This window comes from Cygnus atratus, chromosome 16 (genome assembly GCF_013377495.2).
Source record: "Cygnus atratus isolate AKBS03 ecotype Queensland, Australia chromosome 16, CAtr_DNAZoo_HiC_assembly, whole genome shotgun sequence".
Lineage (NCBI taxonomy): Eukaryota > Metazoa > Chordata > Aves > Anseriformes > Anatidae > Cygnus > Cygnus atratus.
This window is the reverse complement of record NC_066377.1, coordinates 15,606,510-15,624,123: the sequence shown is the minus strand read 5'-3', so window position 1 is coordinate 15,624,123 and position 17,614 is coordinate 15,606,510. Positions and strand designations below refer to the sequence as shown.

Genomic DNA, 17,614 nt, shown 5'->3' with positions numbered 1-17,614 from the left:
TGCTTCATATCAAAAGAATTACTTTTAAGCCATTTATATTAGCTTAAATTTTTCCTTCATACTTTATAATGTTTCAGGGTTTTGTGTGTTTTAGTGAAATTTCATGGACTTTCATTACTGGGAGGAAGAGCCTAATGAAGAATATTCTTCAGTTTTCAGTCAAATTCAGTTCAGGACTGGTAATCACAGGAATACCTGCTGTTGTTGTACTGACAGTTAGGAGCCTCTGGAAGAATGTGGGGTAAAGGAGTTACCTGTGGGGTACATCAGCCCAGACTGGTTCAGCTGTGGCTAAATTCAGCTTCAAATAAAAAGCCTGTCACAACAGATGCAATGAATAGGTTGCTACTTGAAAAGGCGTTTTCTCATAGCCTTCAGAAGATGAGATAAAGTAGTTTCTTGTCCAGATGCATCTAATTTTAAATAGCTTCTCATTTTACTTGTTTGCCGATTGCGTTGATGGGTCTTAATGAAAAGTTTCATACTGCAGGACTCTGTCACAGTATTCATCTGTTACAGGCCATGGTATCTTTCTTCCAAATAGGGATAGCCTTAATATGTGAAATTAACAATTCAGCTGATGAGAAGTATTTGATCAGATGCTATGCCACGTAGACTGTAGCTTCCACGAGTGATGCTGAAACCGGTTAGCTCATGGCAGAGAGAGAGGGCTGGGAGCCTTCTTGTGTTCGTATCTCAACAGTTGCAAATGGGAATCTTTCTTCATGGCTAACTTAGCTGCAGTTAAAACTCGTTCTGGAGTTGTCATGTTGCCTTCTTATTTTTAAAGCAGTCTTGGTGATCAAGTCGGTCAACTTCCATTCACATAAAAATTAATTGCTCAGATGGAGACATGTCTGCTGCAGCATGGCATGCGTTGTGGAGTTTCAGCCAAGTTCATAAATTGTAGTTTCATAAAACTTTAACAGGCCAGTGTTCCACTAAACAACCTGCTATCAAAATGCATCACGATAACAAAAGGTCATGTGCTATAACAAGCTGTAGTTTTCTACTTTTCAGAAACGTTGAAGTTTTAGGCATTTTATGCCTGAGGGCTATGGGAGCTTAGCAGAAAATTATGAAAGCAGTGAGTAGTTGTGCATCAGAATGAATGTAGCCTGCCGTCCTGTGCACTTACTTGTTTAGTTTTCTTGACGTCTGGGGAAGCGTAAGTTCAAACCGAAACTTTTCCTCTTGATCAAACTCTTAAAAAGGCTGTTTTTGTGGATTCTTTGGTGTCTGCTAAGGTATCCGTTTAATCTCTAGGCATTTCCAGGGTCCCTATCAGGTAACTTATTGTAATGAAAGCTGGACGTAATGAGCCACTGTTGATTAGTTATCTTCCATAACCAAATTTGATATCGTTGCGTGTGCTCAAGGGAATGAAGACAGCCACCGTTAGCTGTTCCTTCTCCAGTAGCCTGGGCTAAGTGCCCTCACTTTGCTCCTGGAGCTGGCGAGGGCAGCCCACTGCTGCCCGCCCTCTTCATCTCCACAGAGGTTTTGGGTCCGTGGATCCGCTCCTTGCCCTGCACCTGACGGGAGGGAGGGCCCTGAGCCCCCTCAGGATGGAGAAGCGGAGGAGCAAAAAGCCCCTCGGTGCCTTGTGCCGAGGAGAATGGTCGGGGGACATCCGTTTGTAAAAAGGGTGAAAAGTTGGAAGGAATGTGGTATCCACTTCATGGCGTGGAAAGAAAGCATTTTTAGTTTCGGCCTAAGTTTAATGAATGATATTAAAATGTCAAATTTCAGATTTTGTGTTGTTTGCCTGTTATCTTGTTGTCTGGCCATGGTATTTACGTGGGCTTGCATAGTCTCCGGTATAGCTGGAAACAGCGGAGCTACTGCTTATGTTTTAGCCAGCCAGGGCTTTTACTCGGCCCTCTGCGTCTTCTTGAATTACAATGCATTTTAGAAATACAAGAAGTTATCAGAGTTTGAAAAGTGTTAGGTGTCTATGAAAAGTGCTACAAGCATGTATGGTCTACTGTGAATACTGTTTTCCTCCCTTGGAGTTGCTGGGCAGGCAGAAGAGCAAAGCATAATACTAAGGCTTTTAAAGCTATTAACTTGTTTTCAGCATAGAAAATACCAAATTTCTGCTTTGTCTTTGAGTTTTGTTCCCTCGCCTGCTTTCTCACTGATGAGCAGGTTTGCATGTAGGCAGAAAATTTGCTTGAAAACCAGCACTGAGATGTTAGTATAAATCATCCTGATTTGGAGGGAGGCGTTTTGTTTTTGCTGAAGTCATTAGTTTTACTGCTCTGTTTTCATTACCTTGAGAGGTTTGAGCGCAACTTGATGAAACCGTGAACAGAAGCGTGTTCTGGGGATGGATTTGCCTCACTTTGTTGGCCATCTGCAATAAAAACGTCCGTGTGAGATCTGAGGTGGTTGTGTGGGCTCATAATGTGCTTCTGGCTTGAGATTAGCAGGTTAGCCTGAGCTGGTTTAGGTGTCTGCTTATGAAAGGTGAAATGCATTGTAGATGTGCCCGTTCCTTTTTTTTTTTTTTTTGAAAATTAATTTAATCTAGAAGAGTTTATCTTGAAAAAGGACATTAGAGTATGATCTGTTTTCCAGCCAGAGGGAACATACAGAAAGTATACAGTTTTTTGCCTCTAACAGAAGGTTGGTTTTTCTAGATCCTTGTTCTTAGTGTTTGCTCTTAATACTTGAATATAGTAAGAAGCGCTATTATTATTGCTAAGGAGAGGGGTGGAATTTGCTGCAAAACTGTGCGTTAAAAAACGAGGTATTCACTGTGTTATATTGAGTATTTTTGTTACTTTGCTTCCTTGTCTTACCAAACATGATGGTTTTCTTTCAGGATTACATTTTTGGGAGTTACTGTTTAACAATGTTTGCCAGCTTGGAATTAACTGAAGACCTGTTGCATGCCACAAAATAACTGAAGTTGTGGAATTGGTTTTGGTAGGTAAAAAAAAAAAAAAAAAAAGTATATGATGCCTTTGAATATTTCTTGTTCTTATATATTCTCCTTCAGACTGTCCACTGCCTGCAGTGCTTGTGTGTGTTGGATGGGCATGGCTGGGCTGTACTGAGAGCTGACTTCTCAGTTACCACGCTGGGCTACAGGTGTTTAATGTGAGGTTTCTAGCTGTTCACAGCCTTCCTTCCAGAGAAGGACATCCAGCATGGGTTCACCAAGGGTAAATCGTGCCTGACCAATTTGGTGGCCTTCTAGGGTGGAGTGACTGCATCCGTTGACAAAGGAAGACCGACCGATGTCCTCTACCTGGACTTGTGTAAGGCCTTTGACACAGTCCCGCATGACATCCTGATCTCCAGATTGGAGCGATGTGGATTTGGTGGGTGGACTATTCAGTGGATAAGGAATTGGCTTGAAGGCCGTACCCAGAGAGCGGTGCTCAATGGCTCCATGTCCAGGTGGAAGCTGGTGACAAGCGGTGTCCCTCAGGGGTCTGTCCCTCGGACCGGTGCTGTTTAATATCTTTATCAACGACATAGACAGTGGGATCGAGTGCATGCTCAGCAAGTTTGCAGATGTCGCCAAGCTGAGTGGTGCGGTTGGTACCAAAGAAGGAAGAGATGGCATTCAAAGGGACCTGGGCGGGCTGGAGAAGGGGGCCCACATGAACCGCATCAGGTTCAACAAGTCCAAGTGCAAGGTGCTGCACCTGCGTCAGGGCAATCCCAGACATGAGTACAGGCTGGGAGAAGAACTCATTGAGGGAGGGACTCGGGGGTTCTGATGGATGAAAAGCTCGACATGAGCCAGCAGTGCACGCTTGCAGCAGAAGGCCAACTGCATCCTGGGCTGCATCGACAGAGGGGTGGGCAGCAGGTGGAGGGAGGTGATTGTGCCCCTCTGCTCTGCCCTGATGAGGCCCCACCTGGAGCATTGTGCCCATGTTTAGGGGCCCCCAGCACAAGAAGGATGTGGGGCTGTTGGAGCAGGTCCAGAGGAGGGCCACAAAGACAATCAGAGGGCTGGAGCACCTCTCCTATGGAGAAAGGCTGAGAGAGCTGGGGCTGTTCAGCCTGGAGAAGAGAAGGCTTCGGGGTGACCTCATCACAGCCTTTCAGTACTCAAAGGGTACCTATAAAAAAGATGGAGAGCGACTCTTGGCTCAGTCAGTTATTGACAGGACAAGAGGGAATGGTTTTAAACTAAAAGAGGGGAGATTTAGATTAGAAGGTAAAGAGCAAATTCTTCACTCAGAGGGCGGTGAGGCACTGTAACAGGCTGCCCAGAGAAGCTGTGGATGCCCCATCCCTGGCAGTGTTCAAGACCAGGCTGGATGAGGCCCTGGGCAACCTGATCTAGTGGGTGGCGTCCCTATGGCAGGGGGTTGGTACTGGATGGTCTTTGGGGTCCTTTCCAACCCAGGCCATTTTATGATTCTATGACAGTTGGGCTGCTTTCATGGTGTTATCTGTCTGTAATGCCAGAGTTTGAACTTCCATGTTGCTGGAACTCCCCCAAGCTGAATTGTTTTTAAAGGAAATGTATTGTATGTTTAAGTTTATTTTTAGGTATTCCTTTCACGTTATAACAGTGATTCTTAGCTGTATCTAATCTCTTTCTGTAACGATATGGCACTTGCCTACTATCTACTTAAAAGTCTTTTTGCCAAAAGCAATTATGTAATTTTAGTCTTTGTATCATAGACACACTGTGTGTGAATAGATGTGGTCACTGGTCAGATTTAACAAGCTCCAAGGTCACTGTGTTAGACAATAAAAACCGTGTACATGGTTGTAGGAGGATAATACGTTGTTAACAAGTCTGCAGTAAGGACGGGGTTGTGATCAGGCTGTTCTTGGGATTTATAGGTGGTATGTTTTGAAAGTATGCCTGGGGGGGCATGTGTGTATGTGATGTATTAAAAGAAAGCTATCTTCCTGACAGTATTCTGGCTACGCTAAACATCCTTCATTCCCATCCTGAAAAACTTGGTACCTTTATGTATTTTCTCCCTGACACCTAAAACAAAGGAAACAAGAAAGCTTTCACTTGGATTATCCAAGGCATGGTTTTTTGTTGTTGTTTTGATTTCCTTTTATTCCTATTAGGCTGTTTGAACAACATTTTTTCAATGAAGGCCGAGGCATGGCAGGTTCTGTGTCCTTTGGAAGTCACGTTACTGTTTGCTGCTATCAGAGACATTTTCTTCTCCTCCTCAGTTCTGGACTCCCTGAAGGTCTTGGTTGTAGTTTCATTTCTGGACTGATTTTTCTTCTTGTTTCCAGCTTCAGCAGCTTTAAATAACAGCCGCTGTGGGGGTGAGGACCCTGCTCAGTGTTGGCTTCTGGCATCTGCTAAGGAATGACATCTGTCCATCCTTCCCTCTGGTTCTTCTGTGTTTGTGAAGAAACTGCTGTCACCCTTTCCAAGCCTTTGTGTAACTCTGAGGAGTACTGTTCCAAGCATACGGCAGGATTTTAGTACCTTTATTTAAATGGGCTCCCTGCATATTTGTTTGAGAGGGTGCATGTTGTGTTGTGACATCAGTTGTGAAAGTGTTTATTCTGAGTTGTCCGAAATACATAAACAGCTTGTAAATCAATAGACTGTGTCACAGCAAGGGCTTTGTTCAGTATCTCTTCCAAGGTTATTTTGTTTTACTTCAGTTGTGTAGGTTTTACTTCGTTTTGTGCATTTGCAATGAGGGGAAAAAAGCAACACAAGAGGGTTCAAGTTCTGTTTAACAAACAGATGGACATAACCCTAAGTTTGAATCAGTCGAGCTCATCTTGGCGTGACAATACCAGGACACCAGCTTATTTTTTCCCCAGACACCAGCACTTCCAGCTGGCAGTGCTGGCGCTCCAGAGCCTGCTGTGTCCCTTGCTTGGGATGCTCCGGTCTTTGCGTGCCATCCCCTGCCACCTGCGCCATGCTGCGGGTGCGTGGGCATTGGCCAGAAAACTGACACACTGCTGACGTTTTGGCTATTAGTCTGTTACCTTGCTACGTATCCTCACCTCTCTTAATTCAGCAGCACTTTTTTTTTTTTTTTAGTAATCAGCAAATCCTATACAAGGCCAACCCTATTATAAACAGGTATAAGGCACTTCTCACGTTGTTGTAGCTTGCCACAGTCTGGGGTCGCAGGTAAGTGGTTGCCACGTGGTGGCACTGGGCTTGTGCTCAGTTTCCAGAAACAATTGTGTAAGGAGGGAAATACGGAATTGTAAACCTTAAAAAAAAAAAAAAAAAAAAAAAAAAAAAAAAGAAACGGTGTGGGGACGGGAGGGAAGCCATCCTTGTTCTTTGAACACACAACGATATTCAGAGATGTGTTTGTGCTGCCGTGTAAGTGTGAACGCTTGAGTTTATGAAATTTGTTGAGGTTCTGCAGGCCCGTTGAAGTCTGATTTTTGCTCATTGGAGATGCTCTCCTAGGCTGCTAGAAGTTAATGTAGGTTACAGGAGTTATTGAAGGGCCAGTGTTTTACCTGTGCATGCCTATGCCTAAAGGGCTTCCATGTTTTTTTGGGGGGGTTTATGTGAGGAGTGCTGAATGAAGATCCATGCTAATTATGGTCATGGGTTGGCTTGTGATTTGTGGGAGTCAAATTTATAACCAAGAGATTACAGAGTTTGTTAGCACGAGGGATGCAGCTGGGATTCATGTGGTTCTGAGATGGAAGACGTGTGGTGTTCTGCCTGAAGAGGAAGATTTCGCAAATCACTACTTCCTCCTGTCACAGTCAAGATAAATTGTACCTGAATATAGAAATGGACTAAACTGTGTGCCTCTGAGAGGGAGAGAAGGAGGTGGATGTGGCAGAGAGGAGCATGATGTGAGAAATGCAAAAAGGGAGCCTCAGCTGCAAACCTGAATGTAGTACCCTTACAAAGAAAGTAAAATTTAAAGCTTATTCCTATTTTTTTTCTTAATTCAAGCGTTCCCTGCAGTCCTATGGTTTTCTGAATCAAATGAAACAAGACCTGTGGTCCTTTGGCATTTAGCAAACTATATTTCTGTCTTTTTCATGAGGTGCCATAATTTCAACAAATTATGGCGGATTTGTGCAGGTTGAGGTGAGACTGGTGGAATTCAGTCTAAGCTGCAGTGTTTTTGTGTGTTTTAAACTGCCACTGTAGCAGTCTGGGGTCTTCTGCTCTTTCACAGAGAAGACTGATGCTTCAGACGCTTTGATTCAAATTAAAAAAAAAAAAAAAAGCATTTGAAGAGTTTGTGTTTTTATAGGAAAAAAAATATTTCTGTGGTGTTAGGGATTGTCAGAAATATTCATGTTTCTCACTGGAGATGGAACATACCCATCCCCCAAGTAATTGTGCTTTTTTCAATGTTTAAAATCTTGTGTAATGAGCCAAGATCTCTCTTCCTGAATAGTTTATACAAGGTTTTTAGATTATTTTTTTTTTTTCCCCAAAAGGTACTGCTTATTTTACACAGGATGCTCATTCAGGGCACGGAATGGTTGTGCTTTGTCCTTAAGAGATTGTTATTTGTGTAGGACTCCGAGTTCATTTCTTCTGGAAGTCAGTATATGTGTAATGAATAATGCAAGGATGCAGAAAGAGAAGGAACTATCTCCTGGGTAGGGTAACCAACCCAGCCCATTGGGGAGCTTCTGTGTGACAGTCAGTTAAATCAGCTTTTCACAGAGGGTTATCAATTGTCATTCCCATTTTCTGGGCACCTGATGTGAAACTGGAATTTGACTTAATGGAGCTGCTGAATGCTCAGACCTGTAAGTTAGACACAGAGGAGTCCTGGGAGAAAATAAAAGATTGAATTGTCTGAGCGTTCAGTTTGTCTCTGTTGTTGTTTTTTTTTAATTTTTATATCAGTTCCCCATTTTTAAAATTTCTGTGGTAACAATAACTAACTTATAAAAGCACAGTGTAAACAGATCAGTGACTGTGAAATATTTTTACTTACCTTCAGTGCACGACTGCAGAAGAGTTTGGGATTACAAAATTAGATTTCCTTTTAATCCCAGATTTGAGTAGTGTTCAAGAATGGGGGCCTAGTGCTGCACAGTGCGAAGAGAGTAACTGTATGTAAAATAGATTATTATTCATTAATGCCATTTAGTCTGCGTAGCGTGGTGTAGGGTTGTAAGGGAGAATTAAAAATTGAGTTTTGTAAAATCGCTGCCCAATAAATGTATGTGCAGAGAGCTGCCCTGGGGCTGTGCATCGTGACTTTCGAGTGCTTGTTTCTTCATTTGGGGTGCTGTCCCTTCAGCAATGTTAGGAGAGTGTGCAAATAACATAGAGCTGAATCTAAGCTTTTCTAGCACAGTTACCCTTTTGTATTATTATAATTTTTTCCCAGCCTCTCTCTGCAATTCACCTTGAATCTCCGACTTGTGGTTTTAATTTGTGTTGGGAACTTGAACCTCTGCCAAAAACCCCAATCTGTATCCTATTTGATGGCATCTCATCCTGAGCTAAACGTTTGTGGTGCATCGTATTTAATACTGACAGCTTTGGAGTTACGAGGTCTTGACAGCCTTGCCTGTTGATTTGATTTGTTTTTGACAGTGGTGGTCAGGAGCAGGTCCCTTTTTTAGCTTTGACATCAGCTTTGGCTCGTGATGGAGATGGTTTTAATTCTTTAAGAAATACTCACTAAGCATCGAGTGTGAGAGCAGAGGTAGGAGGCTGAGCTGCCTTGCATGGAGGAGTTCATCCTAGAGCCCTTGTCACAGTCTGCGGTGAAGTGGAGAAACGTGCGTCCTGCCTGTAAGTTGGTATTGTTCACCGTGCTTGTAGGGATGACTTCTGTCTCAGGTTTGTACTTCTGTGTAGATAACTATCATAATGTAACTAAACTCACAGCTAAACTGAGGAAGTGTGGTCTGGATGATCGGGTGGCGAGGAGGACTGTGACCTGGCCGAAGGGAAGAAGCCAGAGGGTTGTGGTCAATGGGATGGAGTCAAGCTGGAGGCCTGTATCTAGTGGAGTCCATCAGGGGTCGGTACTAGGGCCAGTGTTGTTCAGTATATTCATTGATGAGTTGGGTGAGGGAAAGGAGTGCGCTGTCAGCAAGTTTGCTGATGACACTAAACTGGGAGGAGTGGCTGACACGCCGGAAGGCTGTGCTGCCATCCAGCAGGATCTGGACAGGTTGGAGAGTTGGGTGGGGAGAAACTTAATGAAATATAACGAGAGCAAGTGTAGAGTCCTGCATCTGGGCAAGAACAACCCCAGACACCGGTATAAGCTGGGGACTGCCCTGCTGGAAAGCAGCAGAGGGGTGAGGGACCTGGGGGTCCTGGTGGACAGCCGGATGACCATGAGCCAGCCCTGTGCCCTTGTGGCCAAGAAGGCCGGTGGCCTCCTGGGGTGTATCAGAAGGGCTGTGGTTAGTAGGTCGAGAGAGGTTCTCCCCCCCCCTACTCTGCCCTGGTGAGACCACATCTGGAATATTGCGTCCAGCTCTGGACCCCTCAGTTCAAGGACAGGGAACTGCTTGAGAGCGCCCAGCGCAGAGCCACGAGGATGATTAAGGGAGTGAAACATCTCCCTTACGGGGAGAGGCTGGTGGAGCTGGGTCTTTTTAGCTTGGAGAAGAGGAGACTGAGGGGTGACCTCATTGATGTTTATAAATATGTAAAGGGTGAGTGTCAGGAGGATGGAGCCAGGCTCTTCTCGGTGACACCCAATGACAGGACAAGGGGCAATGGGTGCAAGCTGGAACGTAGGAGGTTCCGCTTAAATATGAGATGAAACTTCTTCACGGTGAGGGTGACAGAGCACTGGGACAAGCTGCCCAGGGGGGTTGTGGAGTCTCCTCTGGAGACTTTCAAAACCCGCCTGGACGTGTTCCTGTGTGACCTGATCGAGGTGTTCCTGCTCCGGCGGGGGGATTGGACTAGATGATCTTTCAAGGTCCCTTCCAATCCCTAACATTCTGTGATTCTGTAAAATTTATTGCAAAATCTAGATCTTTCATAAAGTGAAAAACATCAGGAGCGTGATGTGATTTACTGAATTCATTCTTATCTATGCTCAACAGGGAGATGGGGGGGAAGTTGTGGGCTGGCACAGGAGGAGTACATTTCAGGTAGTAATATTCATAAGCATCTGAGAACCACCTACATTTTTACAAGTTTTTATAAAGCAAGCATAGCATGCTTAAGATTTCCTTGGACATGAATAAAATAGTTGTCAAATGCTAAATATTTCCTGGTAAGAATGTTCTGTGGCTTTCCTTCTGCTTTGTTGTACAAAGTCCCTAAAGTTAAATTTGGTGTTTCCCCACCTGTCTTTAGGTAATTGTAAGTATTACTGTGTGTTCCACAATTTCCTGGCAGTCAGGCATTGTAGCATTGATTCTGGGTGCTTTTTGTCCTCTGTACGATGTGGAGATGAATGTAATCGATTTTCATTTTTTTTTATCTCCCCCCCCCCCATTTACCCAACTATCATTTAGGTCAGCTGGAATACTGCTCAAGGCACGTGTGGAAGGATTCTGTCAGGAAAACACTTCTGTTTGTTCTAGTGGACAAACAACTTGGCTACTGCAATGGCCACGGTTTTCAGAGTCACACAGTTTGTCTCACAGGCCCTCGCACTGGGTCACCTGGTAGGTTTTCTGTCAGTGCTCTTTGCGTGCTGTTGAATGCCGTAGTTAGTGTCTTTACACACTGTACTAACTATTTTTTCCCCCCTTCAAAGCATCTTCTTAATGTCTGACTGGCTACCATTGTTGGACACAATGGTTTTGGATGATCTACCAAACTTGGAAGATACGTATGCCTCCTTGTACTCCTCAGCTATGGAAGACTTAGAGGTGGATTTTGATTCAGGACTGGAGGAAGATGAACTGAAACAGGAGGCTACTCCTGAAGATTCCACGATCTTTGTAGCTTTTAAAGGAGATATAGGGGATAGAGACTTTGAGCAGAAACTAAGTGTCATACTGGAGAATGTGCCTGGCCTTTTACACATGGGTAATGTATTTCTTTATCATTTTTCAATTGCCCTTAAAATGCTTAATTACATAATCAGGATGCTTGTAAAAAGAAGCTGATTATATTGTTTTCGAGTTACTTGGTAGTAAGATTTGTGAAGGTTGTTATTAGTGAGTTTGGGAGCTACACTTCTTAGGCACAGAGTACAAGTTTTTGAAGTTAATTTATTGTTTCAAACTGATTTCATTAGTGAGTTCATTTATTCCTATTCAGTTCCAATGTTTTACTTGTTTTTTTCTCTTTCGTTTCCTTACATTACATAATGCTTTGTAGTGTGAAAGTGAAACCAGACTTGTCCAAACAGGACATGTTTTTTAATATCGAAACCATCCAATTTAAACTATTGCAGTTGAGAATAGATTTGCTCTGAAATAACTGTGCTAGTTCAAGTCAGCTGCTTTGCTGCTGCACTGACTTAACCTACGTGACTTTTTCAGAAGGGGGGCTATGGAGTTTTCTCATATGGCCCCATGTGCCCACTGAGGTCTTGTGACAGGCAACTCTAGCTAGTAAGTGACACAGGCTTTTAGGATAGCATCTTTTACCAGCACAGCTAGATTTGGAGAAAAGGTGTCTGTCCACTGAAGGAAGGGATGCCATCCAAAGGGACCTGGGCAGGCTGGAGAAGTGGGCCCGCATGAACTGCATCAGGTTCAACAAGTCCAAGTGCAAGGTGCTGCACCTGGGTCAGGGCAATCCCAGACATGAGTACAGGCTGGGAGAAGAACTTGCTGAGAGCAGCCCTGCAGGGAGGGACGTGGGGGTTCTGGTGGACAAAAAGCTCGACATGAGCCAGCAGAAGGGCAACTGCATCCTGGGCTGCATCGACAGAGGGGTGGGCAGCAGGTGGAGGGAGGTGATTGTGCCCCTCTGCTCTGCCCTGATGAGGCCCCACCTGGAGCATTGTGCCCATGTTTGGGGCCCCCAGCACAAGAAGGATGTGGGGCTGTTGGAGCAGGTCCAGAGGAGGGCCACAAAGACAATCAGAGGGCTGGAGCACCTCTCCTATGGAGAAAGGCTGAGAGAGCTGGGGCTGTTCAGCCTGGAGAAGAGAAGGCTTCGGGGTGACCTCATCACAGCCTTTCAGTACTCAAAGGGTACCTATAAAAAAGATGGAGAGCGACTCTTGGCTCAGTCAGTTATTGACAGGACAAGAGGGAATGGTTTTAAACTAAAAGAGGGGAGATTTAGATTAGAAGGTAAAGAGCAAATTCTTCACTCAGAGGGCGGTGAGGCACTGTAACAGGCTGCCCAGAGAAGCTGTGGATGCCCCATCCCTGGCAGTGTTCAAGGCCAGGCTGAATGGGGCTCTGAGCAACCTGATCTAGTGGGTGGTGTCCCTGCCCATGGCAGGGGGTTGGTACTGGATGATCTTTGAGGTCCCTTCCAACCCAGGCCATTCTGTGATTCTGTGAAGTTAGGAGTGAGTTACTGACACTCTTAAATGGCATGTTCTTAAATGGCATGTTCTAACCAAAACTTAGCACACTTTTTGTAAGTCTGCTGTCATAGTGGAAAACATAGCTGACTAAAATTTGAGCAAATGCTTATTGTTTTCAGAAGGGCTTCCTGTTCAAAAAGCTTGAAACTGGAAGTTTATAAATCTGTATTAGCAATATATAATTTAATGACCCTAAAAAGCATTTTGTAGCTATATTTTAGCTAGGTATCACTTAGAATAAATATATCCAACATCACTGGCCTACCTTTTTTCTAATTCTCACCTGTTACTCTTAAAACAATTGATCAGCATAGAAACACTCATACGTAGAACAGGTTTACAAAAAATCTGTAGCTAAATATTTTGCAGAATTTTAATATGGTTTTTGCAGTGGGTTGAACATACCTGTTCAGAAAAGTTAAATAATATGGTATAAATTAATGAAATACAGCTAGGTCTCTGGCACCTGCCTTCTGCAAAGAAGTTTCACAAGCATCTTGCAGAGTTAAATCAGTGGTTTCATTCTTGTATTCACTCATCTATGTGGTATACTAACAAATGTATTTTATCTGATTTATTAGGTATTCTGTCTTTCCAAAGTAGTTTATTCACAGAATATTTCAAATTTTGAGTAATATTGTCAAGTATTTGTGTTGCCTATTTTATTGTTTATAATTTGGGAAATTCTTATTTTGGTAATTTTTGGAAAGTGGTTTGGCAGTATGAGTCACTTTACATCTGTTCTGGAGAACTCTCCAGTATCTGAGACTAGCCTGGAATAGTTGTTCCAGATTTTTTTCAGCTGTGCTTTTTTAACAAGTTATTTCACTATACTTGTTTGAAAACTGACTTTGCAGTGACTTTGACCTTTTTTCTTTTAAGAATCCAACCAGTTAAAACTGCAGAAGATAGAGCCTTGGAACAGTGTACGTGTTACCTTTAATATACCACGCGAAGCTGCAGAGCGGCTGCGGATTCTGGCTCAGAATAATAACCAACAGCTTCGTGACCTGGGAATTCTCTCAGTTCAGATTGAAGGTATTTCACACCTAATTTATTTTCAAAGGCATTAATCTGCAAATATACTAGAATTTATGTATAGTCAACAAGTGACTTTGTGTACTTGGTTAATGTTGCAAAACTTTTAATTCAACGATTTGGAGAATAACTTCAATGAAAAGGTAGCTCAAGGCTTTTATTCTTCTGAGAATAGGTGTGATAATAGAAACAATGGCTGAAAATCCTCTAAGTGTCGGGAAGCCCCCTGAAAAATGTTTTTGTGAGCGCTACTAGCAAAATGTGCCCTATTTTTTTTTCCGGGTTGTTTCATATGAGACTCTCTTAAAAACAAGTTTTACATGGGTTTCACAACTGAAATATCTGTGTTGTTCAAGATGAAACTGAGGGCATTTAATGTTTGTCACAGCGTTGTTTTTTCTTAAAATTGAAACACTAATAATAAAGGTAGCCTGCATAACTGTCCTTCTAAAGTGCATATTATTGGTAAAGTTTGTCCTTCCTTCCTTTAAATCTTTTAAATGTCCTTTTGAAATTGTCTGCATTCTGCTTTCCTGTATATCATTCAGTTCCCCCAAATTGTGTATTACTTCTAGGGGAAGGTGCTATCAATTTAGCTTTAGCTCAAAATAGAAGCCAAGATGTCCGAATCAATGGGCCCCTGGGAGCAAACAACTCAGTACGAATGGAAACAGGATTTCCCATGCAAGGGGGACAAGGTAAATTTTTAATTATTTATTTTTATACAGTTTGAAATTTAATAAGCTTATTGTGAAATTTCACTAGTTACAGCAATTATGATTCACAGAATTATAACTGCCATTAAATTATCCTATGTTCTTGTTTCCGTACTGTCAAACTATGTCCGATATTATGTAAAGTAAACGGTTGGCTGCATTGTGCCCCACAAATGTTGGAGTGATTTGGATGTGGGGTTTTTTTGATTTTTTTCTATAAAGGCTGTAAAATCAATTTACTGTAGTCAATTCACTTTGTGCACAAATTATCACACTTTTCTGTCTTATGAAAATGAGCATAAGCCTTTATTCAATGCACAAAAATAAGCTATTTTAGATTAAATCTCTTATAGGGGGAGGACAGGACACTCATTACTGTTAGTCTCTCTTTATTTTCAGATAAACTTTTGAGATCTGATCATAGAGAATGAGTTTTGGAGAATTGTAGTTTTATCAGATGGTAAATTTTTATATGCATGATAAGTAATTTTTAATTATGAAAGTCAGATTTCATGAAGAGTTGAAAGAAAAACATGATATTTTATTTCAATAGCTGAATAAAAGGCAAGATAAACTAGTTAGTACCTTAGTAAATAGGATTTAATGCAGTTAAAATACAGAGACCATTTTTGACAGTTTAAGATACATGTGTGGCTGTTGGTGGAATGAATGGAAATAACATTTTACCTGATTAAACGGTAGTTTAAATCATTGTGCTTAGCAAAGAACATAAAATATTTAAAGGAGGTTTTACTTTGAAGGCAGTTGCTCTGATCTTCCTTGTGATGATCATGAGCTTCATTTCCTGCATACAGATAAACAATACAAATAAAACAATTTAACCAGCAGGTCAACAATATAAACCATTTACAAGATAGCAGCCTTTGTAAAAGAAACAATGAATCTGTTTACTCTTACAATGAATCAATTACTTTCTACTATCAGATTTTGCAAAAAACCTAGTACATGCGTAACTTTGGCAGTATTATCACTTGGTGGCAAGTGACTTTAGTGGCTAGTCAGACAGGAAACTGAAGTCTCAATTCACAAGTAGGCAGTGTTTTTTCCTATAGCCTTCAAAAGGCTTGGTGCTAAAAGAACAGCTTCAGTATGATGTTCACTTTGTTTATTGCAGAGAATCTAAACTTTGAGGCAGAGATCTGTGTTCTCAGGTTATTTTGGAGGAACAATTTGTCTAAACTGACTTCTCTATAAAGACATGTTTTATTAACAAAGCAAAAATTTTAAAACTCTTTTGTATGTAAAACTGCAATACTTGATAATATGTATTGTGGCTTTTTTTTTTTTTTTTTTTTAAAGGTTTAATAAGAATGAGCAATGCCGCAGCTGTCATGATGTCCCAGAGTGGAAATGTGCCCTCCTCTATGGTGGCAAGTGGTGCTAGTACTGAGCTGCAGCCAAGAACACCTAGACCTTCCTCACAGCCAGGTGGTAACAGTTAGTCGTAACACTGACCTTTACCTGAAAATATTCTTTCTTTATTTTTATTTTTTCTTCAGCATATGTACTTGTAAATGAACTACGGAGTTGCCCTGCATTATTTCCTTTGCCTTTTCTGAGAGTTGCTCTTTCTGGGGAACCCTCCCTGCCCCTATTAATATGGTAACACTTGTCAGATAATTTGGGTATCTAAAAGTCACCAGGTTGCTTGTTATTTTGTTCAAATGCATTGCACAGTGGTAGTACCTTTTGCTAGGAGAGCGCTAGAGCTGTTATGACTGAGCTTTTTGTTAAGGAAGGGATTGGTTGAATGCGAGGCGGGTAGGAAGCAATTGCACTAGACTGAGGAAAAAATTCTTTTCCAGGAGTAGATAAACTGGAAGCTTAAAGTGTGGGGATTTTGTGGGGTGTAGGCGCTGGGGGTTGTATGTTCAGTTTTGTTTTGTTTTTTCTTCATAATTTTGGTAGTATAAGCTAATTGCATTTTGGGACTATAGAAAAAGAGGAGGTTATTACTTCTCCCTCAGTAAAATGGTGGTAATACTTGCCAACTTCTATAGAACTTTGCAGTATTTATTTTTACAGTGTTTTGTGGTAAACGTTTTAAATATTCTACGAATGCTATCTTATGATACTGTCTTAATTCATTGTTATGCCACATTTTTTAGTTGGTAGAAATAATGCTGCTAATAATTTGTATTATTCTACCAATAAGTATATAGAAGGCTTATGTTTGTAGGAACAAGTGCAGTGGAGTTACGGTGTTTTATTGGAGAGGTTATAAATTCATGAGACCTTCTCAGGATTCCCAGACGCTTTGAAAACTTTCAGAGCATTGCCTGCTCTGTCTATTGGAGAAATTGGAACACTGGAGCATTTTGTTAGACCTTAACTTCAGCAGAGTGAGCATATGCAAGCAAACAATCTATCCTTTCTTGTTTTGTGGTGTTTTTTGCCTACAGTAGGTTATTTACTTTTTTACTTTTCTTTGCTATTTTAATAGATGCAATGGACCCACTTTTATCTGGGCTAAATATCCAGCAGCAAAATCATCCATCTGGATCTTTAGCTCCGCAACTCCATCCAATGCAGTCAGTTCCTGTAAACAGGCAAATGAACTCAGCCAACTTTCAGCAATTGCAGCAACAAACACAGTTGCAGACACGTCCTCCGCAGCCACATCAGCAGCCACAGCAGGGTATTCGACCTTCATTTACTTCACCAGCACAGGTTCCGGTTCCCCCTGGCTGGAACCAGCTTCCTTCAGGAGCACTTCAGCCTCCTCCAACCCAGGGAGCACTGGGTACATTGACAGTAAACCAGGGTTGGAAAAAGGCCCCATTGTCTGGACAAATGCAGCAGCAACTTCAAGCAAGACCATCTCTAGCCACAGTACAAACTCCTACTCATCCTCCACCTCCATATCCTTTTGGAAGCCAGCAAGCTTCCCAGGCTCACTCAAACTTTCCCCAAATGAGCAATCCTGGCCAGTTTACCGCTCCTCAAATGAAAAGCCTTCAGGGAGGGCCCTCACGGGTTCCTACACCACTACAGCAACCCCACCTGACCAACAAATCTCCTGCTTCCTCACCCTCCTCCTTCCAGCAGGGATCTCCTGCATCATCTCCAACAGTTAACCAGACGCAGCAGCAGATGGGACCAAGGCCTCCCCAGAGTAGCACACTTTCCCAGGGATTTCAGCAGCCTGTCAGTTCTCCCAGTCGTAATCCTATGGTGCAACAGGGGAACGTACCCCCCAACTTCATGGTGATGCAGCAGCAAAACCAAGGTCCACAAGGTTTGCACCCTGGCTTAGGAGGTAAGAAGTACTGAGACAGTCGTTTATTTTACAAGGAAAAACATAAAATGGCTAGGTTACTGTTCCTTTTGAAAAGATCCTTGAAGAGACAAAATAAAGACATAGATAGTCTATGGATAAGGTGGGTGTGGGTGAATTAGCGTCAGTGTTACTTCAGTTCTACTACCTAGCTCTCTGTAGTAATCTAGAAG

The 17,614-nt window shown here is 42.3% G+C and overlaps 1 protein-coding gene across 3 annotated transcripts in view; it reads left to right on the top strand.

Annotated features, from left to right (window-relative positions):
• NCOA6 (nuclear receptor coactivator 6) overlaps window positions 1-17,614 on the top strand; it is a 47,344-nt gene that overhangs the window by 4,526 nt on the left and 25,204 nt on the right. For 2 of the 3 annotated variants that reach the window (XM_035548192.1, XM_035548189.2), the window contains exons 2-8: window positions 2,831-2,934; window positions 10,408-10,560; window positions 10,653-10,927; window positions 13,272-13,427; window positions 14,003-14,125; window positions 15,464-15,592; window positions 16,608-17,423. In XM_035548192.1, the coding sequence (XP_035404085.1) occupies window positions 10,663-10,927; window positions 13,272-13,427; window positions 14,003-14,125; window positions 15,464-15,592; window positions 16,608-17,423 (1,489 nt within the window). In that variant the 5' untranslated portion in view covers window positions 2,831-2,934; window positions 10,408-10,560; window positions 10,653-10,662. The remainder of the gene's footprint in view (window positions 1-2,830; window positions 2,935-10,407; window positions 10,561-10,652; window positions 10,928-13,271; window positions 13,428-14,002; window positions 14,126-15,463; window positions 15,593-16,607; window positions 17,424-17,614) is intronic. The other variant, XM_035548190.1, reaches the window with a different exon arrangement.